General features: G+C 34.7%; 2 protein-coding genes across 3 annotated transcripts; one reads left to right on the forward strand and one right to left on the reverse strand.

The window, feature by feature from the left end:
- The first annotated feature begins 8,094 nt into the window (after positions 1–8,094).
- On the forward strand, positions 8,095–13,767 carry LOC120214843 (coatomer subunit gamma-2-like). The gene is made up of 18 exons (XM_039212643.1): positions 8,095–8,309; positions 8,800–8,897; positions 8,986–9,036; positions 9,219–9,332; positions 9,440–9,640; positions 9,749–9,850; positions 10,090–10,197; positions 10,281–10,514; positions 10,720–10,970; positions 11,069–11,240; positions 11,360–11,515; positions 11,614–11,661; positions 11,899–12,039; positions 12,116–12,313; positions 12,400–12,531; positions 12,617–12,790; positions 13,089–13,328; positions 13,401–13,767. The coding sequence occupies exons 4-18, from the start codon at positions 9,288–9,290 to the stop codon at positions 13,593–13,595; spliced, it is 2,397 nt and encodes a 798-aa protein (XP_039068574.1). The 5' UTR covers positions 8,095–8,309; positions 8,800–8,897; positions 8,986–9,036; positions 9,219–9,287; the 3' UTR covers positions 13,596–13,767.
- On the reverse strand, positions 11,834–16,740 carry LOC120214847 (guanine nucleotide-binding protein subunit beta-2). 2 transcript variants are annotated; one of them, XM_039212647.1, is made up of 6 exons: positions 16,630–16,740; positions 16,445–16,539; positions 15,653–16,077; positions 15,088–15,445; positions 14,676–14,789; positions 14,323–14,563 (listed from the first exon to the last, which is right to left on the reverse strand). In XM_039212647.1, the coding sequence occupies exons 1-6, from the start codon at positions 16,733–16,735 to the stop codon at positions 14,528–14,530; spliced, it is 1,134 nt and encodes a 377-aa protein (XP_039068578.1). In that variant the 5' UTR covers positions 16,736–16,740; the 3' UTR covers positions 14,323–14,527. The 2 variants fall into 2 exon arrangements, with proteins under 2 accessions (XP_039068579.1, XP_039068578.1); XM_039212648.1 differs by lacking the exons at positions 14,323–14,563; positions 14,676–14,789 and adding an exon at positions 11,834–11,855 and having other exon boundaries at positions 15,075–15,445.
- Positions 16,741–16,833: the final 93 nt, after the last annotated feature.

Below are 16,833 nucleotides of genomic sequence, written 5' to 3' on the forward strand. Positions count from 1 at the left end.
CCGGTACAATTATACCGGTTTTATGAGAGAATAAGTCTAAATAATGTGTCGACACTAATATAGTTTGTGTCGATATTTTTTTCCCAGAATGAATTAAAAACAAGGTGCACCCATAAAGTGTCGATCCATATATAAAAAGTGTCGATCCCAAAATCATCGAACCCAAAAGTATAATGTAATATGTAATTTTTCAATCTAACCGGTACAATAATACCGGTTTTATGAGAGAATATGTCTAAATAATGTGTCGACACTAATATATTTTGTGTCGATACTAATTTAAATATCAAGTGTTTTCCACCGTTTATATAGTACTCTTAATCGAGAAACCCTAAACATAAATGCAAGCAGGCAGATCTTCCTCTCCTCTTTCTTCCTTCTACCGTTATCATAAGTGACGATCAGATATTCAGGTAAATTTATCGATATTTTATGGGTTTGATTGATTTCTATATTGGAGTTTTTATCCTGAATGTGTTTGTGTTCCATTGTAATAGGGGTAGCATCCAACCAAAATGGCTCCAAAACGTCAGCGTCAGAAGCGAGGTCTTTCTCAAAGCTCTTCTCAACCCAGTTCTTCTCAACCACCTCCTTCTGTAACAAACGATTCTTCTGAGGAAATCAGGTCCTTCGAAACTCTGAACTTTAGATCCGACATGGAGAAACAAAGATGGCAGACGAGTTTTAAAGTAAGGAAGATTCGTCCCGAACGTGTCATTGACCTGGGTTTCTTGTTTGATGATAAATATGCATTTAGTTTTAAATCCACATTTACATCTTGGGGTTGGCTTGAATTCCTTGGTGTAGAACCAAGATATTATCCCAACCTAGTTAGAGTCTTCTACAACAATGCTTCCTTACAGCACGAGCCTAATAAGACTAATATAATAGGAATTAATACACATGTCATGGGGAAGGATATATATATCTCCAGAAACTATTGCGGAGGGTTTAGGTGTAGCGAATACAGGGGATTCAGATGAAAATGGTGTAGATTGGTCTACAATTAAACGGGTTACTAGAAATAGCCCAATTCACCTCGATGTAGAGTCGAGAGTGTTTCACAAAATGCTCACATGGTATATCCGGCCTAGTGGGGGAAAACATTCAACGCTTCGAGACAGCGATTATTGGTGGATAGCAAAGTATAAATCCAAAACGGCTCCAAACATTGCAAAACTCATATTTAATACAATTGTATATATGGTCACAAAGGGAGCAACAATTTCAACTACACTACCATATGGATGTGTCATCACCCATCTGTTGAAGAAGAAGGAAGTTGATTTTTCGCATGACGCCCCTGTTCGATTAACCCGCAAGATTGACATGGTATTTATTAAAAAAGCGGGATATGATTTTGTTGAAAAACTCGGTTGGAAGCGTGTCAAGGAGGTCGGATTAGATCAAGAGAGGGAGGAAATGGACCCCGTTGGCCATGAAGAAGAGCAACCAAGTGGAGACGCAATGATGGAAGAAGCAACAGTTGCAGAGGATGTCACAATTAAGACCGTGATGGAATACATGGTCAATTTTCGGGAGCATATTGATTCCCTTGTGAGTGGAATGCGATCCGATATTTCATCATTGCAACGTGAAGTCTCCATGTTGCGTAACGAATTACGTCAACGACATCAAACGAGTTAGGTAATTCATTATCTATGTTTCTTAACATTTACACGTTCTGAACTTTATTTTATTTTCTTTTAACAGATGTGGACAACCAATCGGTCGCAGAAGATGAAGCTGACGATGAAGATGACGATGATGATGATGATGACGATGATGATGAAGATGATGATCCAAACAAGTATATCGTGTCTGCAACGCCGCCTTCAAGAAAACTTTTAATTTTTGATCTCAATGGTGTCCTTGCCTACATCCCAAGACTGCCGGCAGGTTTTAATTCTATTCTTTTGTATCCATTATTTTAACATATAAGCGTAGAACTTTAATCTCATTTTCTTCATGTTGTAGATGTTGTCCTCAGAAGAGGATTATTTGAATTTATGCAATTTTGTGTCGACAATTTTGTTGTTGCCCTTTGGTCTTCAAAGATGAGGTTAGAACATGTTTGAGGCAATTGAATTACTGTAGTCAAAATCGTTAATATACATTTGAATGTTAACATTCAATCTTGATTACAATCTCAGGCATAACGTCGACCGTGTACTTGAGAAACTACCTGTATTTTCCGAGCATTTTCTATTCGTGTGGGTAAGATGAATGTCATTACAGTTTGCTGACTTTTCCTTGTCTATGATTCCTACATATTTATGTTCGACTGTTTGTGAACAGGATCAAAAAAAATGCAAAACATACGATTCTGTTACCTATTGTAAAGATCTCAATGATGTTTGGAACGCGTGTCCAGATTTTAACGAGCTAAATACACTTTTGGTCGATGATTCAGCGGAAAAAATGATTTATAATCCGGTAGGTTGCATTTATGCAATATGTTTCTGATCAGTTGAACAGGTGTTCAGACATTGATTATTTTAACAACTTATGTGTTTATATAGAAATACAATTACATATGTCCACATACCTTTGACGCTGCTTCCCATTCGAACGACAAAGCTCTAGGTATGACACAAATTTATTCATGCTTATGCGAATTTAATTTATTGTTAGTAAAATTGCACCTCATTAGTTTGATAATTGAAATTATTTATGTATGTCCTCAGAAAAAGGCGGAAACATACGAGAGTATTTGGAAAATTTGTTGAAGGCCTCTAATGTTCCGGACTTCGTTAGAAACAACATTATGTGTAAACACATAAGCGCATTCACATCCCCATCGACGATTTCCTTTGCTTTACCTCTTTGAAGTGCATTGTAGAGGTCTTTATGTGTAAATCCAACATTATGATAGCCCCCTGCCTGCTGCGTTAAATAGTTCATTACTTGTGACGTGCCAACACCGACCTCTTTCAATGTTGTTGCCTCATCGATATCAGCCTTACTTACAGCTCGATTAGAACGCATAAATGGTGTCATAGCAGATGTGCACAATGCATGATTATGTTTCTGATCAGACTTACTTATAACCCACTGATCGTTTGTATTTGTTGCTGTAACTACGACTCTAGCCTTACATCCTGTTCTTGTGACTGGCGTATGAGCACGTTGACGATCAACAGTATTGACTTTTGATACTCGAAACCCTTCTTTGGAACAACAAAATTCTTGTGTCTTCACATTCCCTTCCACGTCAAGCCGTGTTGTTCCCTTACGTGCACTAAACCCATGTTCCCGTGCGAATCCCTTGTAAAAGTGCCAAGCTTGATCACGTGAACAGAAGAGCTGACCAACCAATCTGTCAGATTCATCAACATTATGTACTTCATGGCATTCCTCGGTTGGCTTAACATTGTCTATATCAGTATTATCCATGGCAAAAATTTTGTTGTGCAAGTTCAGTGCTCCAGGAGTTGATGGATATGTAAACGAAGGTTCATTTTGAACATGTTTCTGTAGTTAAAGGGTGGGTACAACATTAAATTCGCAGTACATATTTAGGTATGTACAATAACTACAAGTATATTATCATTTTAAATTCGCAGTACACTGTTAAAAAAATTGAAACATAAATTACATAAGATGTAATAGGTAGCCCTTATATAATGTAATAGGTATCGTTTATATAATGTAATAGGTAATGGTTATATTGTAAAGTGTCTATCCTTTTTATAAAAGTGTCCATACTTTTTTCACTGTGGAAAACATTAATTTAAGGTTATCTTTTGAGTGAGTTTTAAGATATTAATTTAGTAATTATAGGCGTCTAATGATTTATTTTTTACGTTACGGTATATATTATTATTAAATTAAAAATTCTAAATAATATTTTATAAAATATCAAAACAATCAAATAATTTTTTGTGCAAATGAAATTATTAAATCAATATTGTAGGTGGAAAACATGAAACACTGTTAAAAAAATTGAAACATAAATTACATAAGTTTTAAAAAAAAGTATCGATCCTTTTTATAAAAAGTATGGACACTTTCAATATAATAGGTAAACATATGATGTAATAGGTAGCCCTTATATAATGTAATAGGTATCGTTTATATAATGTAATAGGTAATGGTTATATTGTAAAGTGTCTATCCTTTTTATAAAAGTGTCCATACTTTTTCACTGTGGAAAACATTAATTTAAGGTTATCTTTTGAGTGAGTTTTAAGATATTAATTTAGTAATTATAGGCGTCTAATGATTTATTTTTTACGTTACGGTATATATTATTATTAAATTAAAAATTCTAAATAATATTTTATAAAATATCAAAACAATCAAATAATTTTTTGTGCAAATGAAATTATTAAATCAATATTGTAGGTGGAAAACATGAAACACTGTTAAAGTATCGATCCTTTTTATAAAAAGTATGGACACTTTCAATATAATATAATGTAATAGGTAAATTTGCAATGCTATCGGTATAAATATACTGGTTTACTTATAAAATAGGTAAATATAAGCGCTACCTATTACATTATATAAGCGCTACCTAGTATGTTATTGTACTTTATAATATTTCCGGTTAAATAATATAACATAACCGGTCTAAATTTTAACCGGTCACTTGTTTAACCGGTCACGCCGTATATTAGCCGTTTTTTAGGCGCCGCACCGCAGAACGACCCAATATAAAGTCTATTTAAAGAAGGTAACCTATTTTTACAGGGATTATTTTTTATTATAGACGTGTATATGAAGATTACATATAAAGATTGTTTAATTATATATTTATTTATTTATATATGCATTGCATTTTATATTTATTTTTAACTTTCTGACTGCCGGAGGTCTTCCACGGAAGTTACTCTCAATCTAGCGTTGGGGACAGCCTACTATCGTACCTCCACTTATCCCATTGCATATGAAAATAGGATTTTATTGTTTGATGTTGTATTTTTAATTTACTTCAATAAGTTTAATTTTTTAGGACAAATTTGGTTTGATTAATGTTGTGAGAAAAATGAGTTTCTCATGCAAGGAATTAGGATGTTTAGTTTTTGATTTAAGATGAATGTTTTAATGTTCTATAAAATACGTTAAGAAATTTGATAATTTTTTAAAGATGCTTAAAAGACATGGTTAATGTCTTATGAAAAGACGTAATCTTATTAACTTACATGATGTTTGGAGAAGACGTTATGTCTTCTGGATATATTCTAAAAATCGTCGAAAATCGTTGAATTTTTCAGACGTCTTTCAAAAGTCATCCTTAAATAATAAAAATATAAGTATCTAAAAATACTATAAGACAAAATAATCACCCTAACATCTTATATAACAAAATAATTTCCCTAACATCTTATATGAAAAAATTATTTTTTTAAAGAGCTACAAATATATTTTATTAATTTTAAGTGTTAAATTTTTTTTTTGTTAAATTATGTGCTTGATGTTTTTTTCGTTAGTGTCTAAAAATTTATTTTGTTACCATTTTAAGATCATCCCATTAGCACAAGTAGGGATGGCAAACGGGCGGGTCGAGTGCGGATACCCCTTCCCCATCCTCATCCCCATACACACCTAATATTTTTCAATCTACCACCCGTCTGCCATTCATGATGGGTAAAAATTTTCAAATCCATACCCGCCCACGCGGGTACATTCTCAAATCCATCCTCATACCCTCTACCCACTGGAGACGTACCCAGCTAGAACCGCCAGACAACAAACTTAAGTTATACATAAACAAGAAACATAATACAATAAACCAATGATTATCTGAGTTAAGTGTTAATATAAATCTTAAAGTGCATAAAACATCATAATAAAAGGCATAATTAAAGTCTAGAAACATAAATGACAAACACATAATGTTTTTGTTCTTTGGCACAACATTCTAAAATTTCAAGCAATACTTGTGACATCTGATACTCCAGTATTACAATCATCATTCTCATAAAAGACCATAATAAAACACCAGTATTGCAAAATACTCGGTTGAAATTTAAATTTGAAAAGGTCAGTTTCAATTGAAACACTTAATTCTATTCAGTGGCGTTACAAATAGAGATTTGAGAAGCAATGATCTGACTCTGTTAGTCAAAAACGTGGGTGCTCAGTCACAAGATACTGATTTGTAGAACATTAAGAAATTAAGCTTAAAACAAACATTGAGATGAATCTAAAAAATATTTAAAAAATCAATACGAGCAAATAAAAATTAAACTCTTAAAACGAAATGCAGAGGAGCTTAAAACGAAATGACTACGGAAATGACTCTTACAAAAATTAAATTTTAAGTAAAAATGGAAGAAACATACCTGAATAAGCTGGAGAGTGAAGACAAGAGGTTTGAAAGAAAAAAAAATTATGCATAAATTTATCCCTAATATTTGGTTAAATTACAAGTTATATCTTATAAAATATTAGGATTTATAAATTAGTCTCTTAAAATTACACCTAAATTCATAATGGTTCAAAATTTAATGGATATTTAGTTGGGCGGGCGGATGTGGGACGGGTGGATGTGGTGCGGATGCGGGGCGGGGTGGGTAAGGTCTTCAAACTCATTACCCGCCCACTACCCGCGACGTGTACCACTTTCTAAATCCACACCCGCCCACTACCCACTAAAATTATACCTATCCCTGCCCCAATTGGAACGGGTGCGGTGCGGAATCAACGAAATTGTATCCGCTTGCCATCCCTAAGCACAAGTTAAAAAAATACACCATTCAATTATTGTTTTACATGAAACATTAATTTCTTAACAATTAATTTCTCAAAGATAAAAAACATAAAAATTCCGAAGGAAAAAAAATCTCCTCCAAATATCTAATCTTCTAATCCCTAAATCTTCAAATTATCTTAAACAATCAGAATTCAAGCAACAAGCGACAGTCGAAAGTTCGTGTAATGCCTAGCGTTTCCCAAATCATACAATGATTCAAGACGTAGTTTTGACACACACAATGAAAAGCATCAAATGATTCAAGACATATACTTCATTTCCCTCAATTGTCTCGTTCTTATCAAATTATCTAAATATGGTCACCATACGACATGCGATAACAAGAGAGACGATCGATCGATAGGAGTTTGATGATAACAGAAGTGATCGATGGTGGATGATTAGTAGTTGCATATAGACTTTAAAGATTATGGTTAGAGATTTTCCAGATTTTAGGATTCTTTTAGAAAATTAATGATTTTAGTTTCTTAATTAAAATAAAAACATAAAAAATATTACGTGTCAAACACCGATTGAATAACGATTTTCTTTAACGATTATTAATTGTTAGATACCTTAAATGATAACTTTGAAATGTTAGGCACCTAAATAAATAAATAAAACACTTTAGACACCTAAAATCAACAATAAATATAATTTGAACACTTATTTTTTAATTAAACTTGTTTTTATGATATTTTCTTATAAAAAAAATTTAATAATAAATTTAATTTCTATTATCTATTATTAAATTTATAATTTATATTTATTTATTTATTTTTAAGTTTGTTCAAGTTTGTCAATAACCTATTAATACTAAAAATTCCCCTTCCCCTCCCCTATGTTGAAATTATTAAAAAAATATTTGAATTTATCTCATATTCGCTAAGAATTTAAAGTTTTTATTCATGTCGTTTATTTAAAATTATATTTGTTTATATTTTTATTTAATATTTGTATATTTAATATCCACAAACATATTTATTAATACGTTCACACACATTAAATGAATACTAAATAAATATTTTCATAAATATATAATTTAATATGTTTGTAAACAATTAGAAAATTTTCATAAATAATAAAAAAACAATTATAAATGAATATTTATATATATATATATATAAATATAACAAAAATAAATAGTTTTAAGTATTACGAAGAAAGTATTGACTTTAAATAAATAAATTGATAAAAGTTAACAAATAAATTTATTAACGAATATAAATAAATTGAATATGTATTTATTTAAATTTATAGAAATTTTATATGTATTTATTTAACTATATAAATAAATAATATATAAATATCTAACTTGTGAAATATACTACCAGATCTACCCAATCACCCACCTGTTTACCATTTCACTTGCTTGCGTTCTAGAACACCCTCCGCCCCCCTCGTTTGGGAAAACAAATGCGTTAAAAGCATAGCAGGGAGCTACCGAGCGCTAGAGAGAAGAAATAAAGAGGGAAAATATTGACGCGCCTGTAAATATATATATATTAGAGAATATTCGTTTAAGTCAGGTTAGATCTCGAATATTCAAATTGTCGATTAGCGATGGCACAGCCTTTGGTGAAGAAAGACGATGATCGCGACGAGGAAGGTAAATTCAATTCTCATTCCCTTCGATTCATCTTCTGTCTGCTTTTTCACAGTTTTTATGTATCTTGTTTCTTACTCCGAATAGAATGTTTGTTTCGTATTTAATTAATCGTAAATCTTATGTTCGCGATTTTGTTAGATAAGCTGTTAGCTTCTAGATCTGTGCTCTTTTGATTCTTTTCAATTGATTTAGAGATGCATTGCGTGACTATAGGTTTCATTTCGAGGGATTACGCTATAGTTTTAGTGTAATGTTTTAGTTTCTCGGTTGATCTTATTTATTCTATCGGTATACTAGATTTTATCTTTTTGAAGGGGAAATGTAGCTTGTTAGTTTGGATGGATGCGTGTGATTTCAGTGGATATGACGTGGATCTCGAGGCTTTATGAATGCATTTTGTTCGATTTTTATTTGTAGTGTTGTTGAGTTCTTCTAGCTTTTTGGTGTTTGGAGAATGTTTTTTCTTATTGCACTTTTGTTTGTTAAACAGCGGATTACTCTCCATTTTTGGGGATTGAGAAGGGTGCTGTTCTTCAAGATGCTAGAGTTTTCAATGACCCTTAGCTTGATCCTCGAAGATGCTCTCAGGTTTCTTTTTTTAGTCTGTCTCGATTTTCTATTTTGTGTTTGATTTATCATTTTATAGAGGAATGCTTGTTTATAATTTTTTATGTAGGTTATCACAAAGCTTCTTTATCTACTGAACCAAGGAGAAGCATTCACTAAGGTTGGTCTTTCTTTTCTAATTGTACGGGAAAGGATCAAATCCATTTTTTTTGAAAAGGATCAAATCCATTTTTTTAAGTATGGATTTCATCTGTAGTTAAGTATGTATGGTGAAGGAAATGTGCTCTACCGTAATTAAAATTTCCCTTGTTGAATGACAATTTTCTTGTGTTATATGGATAGGTTGAAGCGACAGAGGTTTTCTTTGCTGTGACAAAGCTGTTCCAATCAAAGGATATAGGTTTGAGGAGAATGGTCTATGTGATGATAAAGGAGCTATCTCCATCAGCAGATGAGGTAATATGTGTTGAATTTTCCATGTTCGTTGAATAACTTTTTGTGCATTTGTGCATGCATGATTGTGTATTTAGGTACTAATTAATCCTTCCTTTTGTTGATAATAGGTTATTATTGTTACAAGCTCTCTCATGAAGGACATGACTAGCAAGACTGATATGTATCGAGCAAATGCAATTCGTGTTCTTTGTCGGATAACAGATGGAACTCTTCTAACCCAGATTGAACGATACTTGAAACAAGCAATTGTTGACAAAAACCCAGTTGTTGCAAGTGCAGCCTTAGTCAGTGGTATCCACTTACTGCAGGTAACAATTGTCTTAGGGTTGCTTTACACACACACATGCGCACACATAGTTTTTAAATTAATAACAAGACATCTATGATTTATTAACATGTCAAAAACATTTTGGCAGACAAACCCTGAGATTGTTAAAAGATGGAGTAATGAGGTTCAAGAAGCTGTTCAATCAAGAGCAGCCCTTGTGCAGTTTCATGCTCTAGCATTGCTCCACCAGGTATTGTATTCTTCAGACAAATTTTAGCACACTGTCGTTATCTTTTTACTGCAATTTAACTCATAGTGCAGCATGTAGATATTAAAATGTATGTGACAAAGGAAAGTATAGTAATTTCATGCAAATCCATGGTACTTTTTCATCCTTGCATGTCTGTCTATATGCATGGTTTGATTTGGGGCAATGCTCATTAAATTGATTCACATCTATGATGAATCTATGTGATTTCATACTTGCAGGTACGACAAAATGATCGACTAGCTGTTAATAAGCTGGTTAGTAGTTTGACTAGGGGAAGTGTGCGTTCACCTATAGCCCAATGCCTCTTGATACGTTATACCAGTCAGGTACTTCCCAACTCTGAAATATCTTTCCCTTCTGCTGACCTTTTTTGTTCATGAAAATTGTCAAGTAATTGTTGAGTCTGCAGGTCATTCGCGAGTCAGCCAATAACACCCAAACAGGGGATCGCCCTTTTTATGATTTTCTAGAGGGGTGTCTGCGCCACAAGGCTGAGATGGTGATTTTTGAGGCTGCTAGAGCAATCACGGAGCTCAATGGTGTGACAAGCCGAGAATTGACACCAGCAATCACAGTTCTTCAGCTTTTCTTAAGCTCTTTTAAGCCAGTGCTTAGATTTGCTGCAGTTCGTACGCTGAACAAGGTTTATTTATTTTCCTTAGCTAATTAATATATCTCTCTATTATTAGATCTATTGTTGGCTCAGAAGAAGCTCAGCAAAGCACTTTAGTCGGAGTGGCCTGGATAGTTTTATCTGCAAATTTCAGAAGTTCAAACATGCTTATGGAGCATGTTGAAAGCTTATGTGCATCCTGATTGTTTGACTTTGTGACTTATCTTCCTTTTAGGTTGCAATGACTCATCCGATGGCTGTCACAAACTGCAATATTGACATGGAGAGTTTGATTTCTGACCAAAATAGAAGCATTGCCACACTTGCAATCACTACCCTTCTCAAGACTGGAAATGAGTCAAGTGTGGATCGCCTGATGAAGCAGATAACTAATTTTATGTCTGATATTGCCGATGAATTTAAAATTGTTGTTGTGGAAGCTATAAGATCACTGTGCTTAAAGTTTCCATTGAAGCACAGATCTTTGTAAGTGACACTTGGCTTTGCATTATGGTTTAGTAGGCTTCAGTAAATGATTCTCTTCTAGTCCCTTAAAGTACTTTTTTATCCATTGTTATATTCAGGATGAATTTCTTAAGCAATATTCTAAGGGAAGAAGGTGGCTTTGAGTACAAAAAGGCCATTGTAGATTCAATTGTGATTCTAATCAGAGATATCCCTGAAGCAAAGGAGACTGGATTGCTTCATTTGTGTGAGTTCATTGAAGATTGTGAATTCACCTATCTTTCTACACAGGTAGCATTTTCATCCGTTATCTTGCATCACCTTTGTCATGTTCTGTTTTTATTTACTTTTTTTTTCCAGTTTTCTCCCATATTTGAGTTTCTGTTAATTGTCTTAACATTGTATTATAGATACTTCATTTCTTGGGGATTGAAGGCCCAAAAACCTCTGATCCAAGCAAATATATACGTTATATTTACAACCGCATGCATCTTGAGAATGCCACTGTTTGGGCTGGTGCAGTGAGCACCCTAGCAAAATTTGGTGCTATGGTTGATGGATTGAAGGTTTGAAATTTTAATGACTTTCATTTTTCTGGTGTAATCTCAACTTTTGACTCTTTCTCACATATTTAAGCCGGACAATCTTGCACTATCTCTTTCAGCCCCACGTATTTGTTCTCTTAAGACGCTGTCTCTTTGACACTGATGAGGTTAGTCTATCATGAATAGTTTTTGCTGTTTTTTTGCATTTTCTTTCACAATTGTATTAAATGCTGTAATATGTGTTATTGTCCGATCATTTGTTATTTATGTTAGTTGCATTTTTAATATGGTGTTTTTGGGAAGTCAAATGTGTTGCTCTCTCTCTCTCTCTCTCTGTGTGTGTGTGTGTGTGTGTGTGTGTTAATATTCAAATAATTTCATGTTCTACATCTTTTGTGTTGTAGGTTCGTGACAGGGCTACACTCTATCTTAATACACTCGGTGGTGATGGTGCTGTTGTTGAAACTGGTGCAGATGTAAAGGAGTTTCTCTTCGGTTCACTAGATATCCCTCTGATGAACTTAGAGAACAGTTTGAAAAATTATGTAAGTTTCTAAATTTCTGCGACAGTTTTGTCTTCCTTTCAGATCATATGATCTCATGTGTGTAAATTGGGTGCAGGAGCCATCAGAAAAGCCTTTTGACATTAGTTCCGTGCCAAAGGAGGTCAAGATCCAGCCACTTGCTGAGAAGAAAGCTCCAGGTAAAAAACCAACCGGTCTTGGTGCTCCTCCCCCTAGCCCGTCATCAACTGTTGATGCTTATGAGAAGCTTCTTTCATCAATTCCTGAGTTTGCAAACTTTGGCAAGCTTTTCAAGGTACGACCATTGACTTTGCCGTTTGTTCATTGCTTATAATACGTTTATTCCGATTTTGAACTTACCGATGCTTTGTGATTGGCCAGTCCTCTCCACCTGTGGAGCTGACAGAAGCAGAAACAGAATATGCAGTTAATGTTGTCAAACATATTTTTGATGGTCATGTTGTGTTTCAGTATAACTGTACCAATACCATACCGGAGCAGTTGTTGGAGAATGTAATGTTCAAATTACATGAGCATCTATATAAGTTACTTAAACATCTGATAGACTATTTTGATAACTTAATCTGCCTGTTACCAGGTCATCGTTATTGTGGATGCTTCAGAGGCTGAGGAATTTGCTGAAGTAGCTTCTAAGCCTTTAAGGTCGCTTCCATATGATTCACCTGGACAGACCTTTGTGGCATTTCAGAAGCCAGATGGGGTCCCAGCTGTTGGAAAGTTTTCAAACATGCTGAGGTTTATCGTAAAAGAGGTTTGTCTTCTCTTTTTTTCTCCGGAAGAATGTGTGCTTTTTGTTTATTGCTCCACTATTTGAATGTACGATTGCCAAGCCCCAGATTTAACTCGGTTCCGAATGGTAACAAATTTTTGCAAAGCCCGCACATCAAGTTTAAACTGGTTCTGAATGATAACATGTTTTGCAAATCTCATTTATATTCCCTCCTCTCTCTCTCTCTCTCTCTCTCTCACCTTGCATTGAGGAATTTCCGTAATGGACAGAACATTTTGGGTTGTTTTCCTATATCTCATGCTTGCAATGGTTCCGCTTGGTTGATCCAAGTACTGGTGTGGCTGAGGACGATGGAGTTGAGGATGAGTACCAACTGGAGGACCTTGAAGTTGTCGCAGCTGATTATATGTTGAAGGTGGGCGTCTCTAATTTCAGGAATGCATGGGAAAGCATGGGCGCAGACTTCGAACGTGTAGATGAATATGGCCTTGGCCCTAGGGATAGCCTAGCTGAAGCCGTCAATGCTGTCGTTGATCTTCTTGGCATGCAACCCTGTGAGGTAAGTACCGGTTTGATTCTTTTGTCCCAGTTTTTGCTTTATAATGATTATGTTTTATCTTTTGGTGTTCAGGGCACAGAGGTTGTCTCTCCAAATTCAAGGTCACACACTTGTCTTCTATCCGGAGTGTACATAGGCAATGTGAAGGTGCTTGTACGACTGCAATTCGGACTCGATGGACCAAAGGACGTGGCCATGAAACTCGCTGTTAGGTCCGAGGATGAAACTGTTAGTGATGCCATTCACGAGATTGTAGCCAGCGGCTAGTTTTGTCGTTTTTTCTCTTTTTTTGGGGTGATTTTGTATTGTGCTCCGAAGTCGAATAATTGTAGAGAGATTGCATGCGATTGATTCTGGGTTTTTGGGTTACATTTTAAGCTACCAATAATACCCTGTACCATGCAAATCAAGCCCATAGGAAGGATTTTTGTTTTTATTATTATGTTTTAATTTTTTACAAATTTCTTATGTGGGGTTCAATTGTAGAGGATCAATATTTTGCTTTATTTAGAGGTCGATTAATTAATTGAATAAACAAAATTTTAATATATAATTAATATATTTCTAATTTTAAGTCAATATCTTATCAGTGATTCATGATATCTAAAATCTAATATTTATATTTTAATTCCATAATTAAGTCCAACCCAAAAGAAGAAAAAAAACAAAGACTAGTAATAAAAGATATCCAATAAAAGAAACTCATTTTCAATTTATTACTACTTGAATTGTTATTTTTAATCAAAACTAAAAAAAACTAAAAAAAAACAAAAAAATTGGATAGTTTAAAAACCAACAGAACTTAACTCGATTTAATTAATGATATTTTATAAAATTTTGGTTCAATTAATGGTTAAAAACTTTAAGAATTTGGTTCTGTTAATAACCGACCCCGACTATTTGAAAACCCCTAGAAATCAGTATATATATATACCAAATTTAAAATAGTTTGTGGGATCACTTGTAACCTTTTTAGGAATAGGGATGGAAAAGGTCCAAAATCTCTCTCTATGCGCTAATCAAATTGGGGTTTTAGACATGGAAGTTTGTTTACAAGCAACAGTACAAAGATTAGGGGTTCCTAAACCATGGACATGACTGAAATACAAAGGATTAGGATTCATGTAGGATACTGCAAGTAGGGTGAACCTGAGACGGAGAGTACTCGGCAATATCGAATCGGTTTCCCGTCTTACAAATCAAATCACCCTCCTATGCCCTCCAAATGCCCAAATCTGCCATTACAAGATCCATTCCACGTTAAAAACAAATTCTGAATTCTCATTTTACCAATTCATACCAGTCCATACTCGAAAACGCAAGTGATAAAAGAAACAACAGACTAACCTTGAGATTTGTATCCGAACTTCCTGTACATAAGGCACTACCATCGGCCGATAAACCCAAACAGGTAATCCGTCCCTCGTGCGAGTTCTGGACGGATCCCAGATTCAAAACAACCTGACAAAACAGATAAAGTAAATAAATAAATAAAACGGTGCCTGCTATATGTCAAACCCAATCAGCTGTAAACAATTAAAGCTAGTGCATAATTGCAAGTAGTTCATACTAAACATCTATGTTAACAATGCAAAAGGCGAAACCATATCGAGGCTATGCCGATACGATTCAGACGAACGTCAAAACCAACAAAAGTGGAGAAGTGTCATCTTGAAAAGAAAATACCGGGAATCATATAAAGGGATCGAAAGATGAAGAAAGTGAGACAAATAGGGGTGGATCGAGGTTAAGTTATTACCTTAGCCAATAATGTGTCCCATACATAGCAATCCCCATTTGAGTATCCAGCAAAGAGAAGTCTTCCAGAAATGGAGAATGCAATGGAGGTCACATGTGGAACCTCGTTATCACCATGCTGTTGATAGTATACTTGCAATTGGTGACCAGTTCTTATGTCAAACAACCTGCAAGTTCCGTCATCCGATCCTGTTCCAAATCTATTGCCATCTGGAAAGAATTTCACGGTGTTAACATCACCCTCGTGACCATGAAACGTACGCACCGCTCGACTTGCCACGCGTGAATCCCACAATCGGGCAGTTGCATCACATGAACCAGAGACAAACATTCTTGAGTTTGATCCATTAATCGAGACACTGAAAGAATAAAAAAAGGTATAGAAGAGAACTTATTATCTTTCATCAGAAGTTTCTATGAGCATGAATATCACTGGTCATAGGGTCCACCATACCAATAAAACGAGAACAAACCAATCAGATACCGGAAAATGAACTTTTGCTATAGTTAAGCTGATAACCATATAAGATCGAACGAAGAGAACAAAAACGAAAAAAGTAAGATACCTTAGCACATCAGCAGTATGTCCTGATTGAAATTCTCCCCCAAAAACAGAAGTACGGAGGCCAGTCGTAATATCCCATAGAACACAAGTCTGATCACCCGAACTGGTAATAATATGAATGTCTTCATCAGGAACATACTGACAGCATGAGACATAACCCTTATGCCCACTAAGGGTTTTCGATACAGGTAGGTTTCCATCCCTGTCGGTCTGAGAATTCAAGTTGAAAATAGAGCACATACTATCGAGACCCCCACAGGCAACCGACTGACCGGCTGGAGAAAAAGCACACGTCATGACCCATGCACAAGGCAGCTTTATGGCATGTGTTTTCTGGCTTGTTAGGGCGTTCCACACAATCAAGCGTCCATCTTGAGAAGCGCTAACGATTCGGTTCCTTTCCGGAGTCCAATCCAAAGAGTATACCTGCATAGTTCATATACATTAAGTTCAAATACACAACTTCATTGATAGCCATCGGCACGAAAACAAGTGATCTACAAATGAATCATAATTAATTTGATTTTCTTTCCTTCCTATCATCATGCAGAATTCTAAAACTATCCAAATGACATTAGAAAAATGCAGTAAAAAAAGAAGTCAAAGGTTGCTTCAGGGGATCTCATCAAAGCAGAAAATTTTACTTTCTTCAAGCTTAAAAAACAATCAGAACACTAGAAAATTGCAGGAAAAGAAGAAAATTTTAACCAAATTAGCACATTTTAACTTTCTTAAAGCTTAAAAAACAATCATCAAACAAAAAATTTGCAATAAATAGGCTAAAAAAATTTACCTTGCCGGTGTGACCTTGCAAGGTTCTGCAACAAAGTAGATCGGTTGGGCCAAAAGTGAGTGGACTTTTTCCTTGAGATCTTGCATATCCGGCAACTACACATAATTTTCCCAATACCAAAACAGATCTTAGAATCTAAATAATTTATAACAACCCAAAAATGGAAAAAAAATTGATTTTTTTACCATCAGTGTCGAGCAACTGCTGGCGTCTCTGCTTTAATCGTTCTCTCAGATTATTCACAGTCTCTGTCGCCGCCGCGTGCTTCTCTTTCAGCTCTGCAACAGACATTTTTTTTACCCTTTTTTTTCTCCTTCGAAAACTTTTTAAATCAAAAGGGAAACATTGTTCTCTCAACTCTTTATCTATGGATCCATAATTGAAAAACA

This window comes from Hibiscus syriacus, unplaced genomic scaffold (assembly GCF_006381635.1).
Source record: "Hibiscus syriacus cultivar Baekdansim isolate YM2019G1 unplaced genomic scaffold, ASM638163v2 tig00110109_pilon, whole genome shotgun sequence".
NCBI classification, from domain to species: Eukaryota; Viridiplantae; Streptophyta; class Magnoliopsida; order Malvales; family Malvaceae; genus Hibiscus; species Hibiscus syriacus.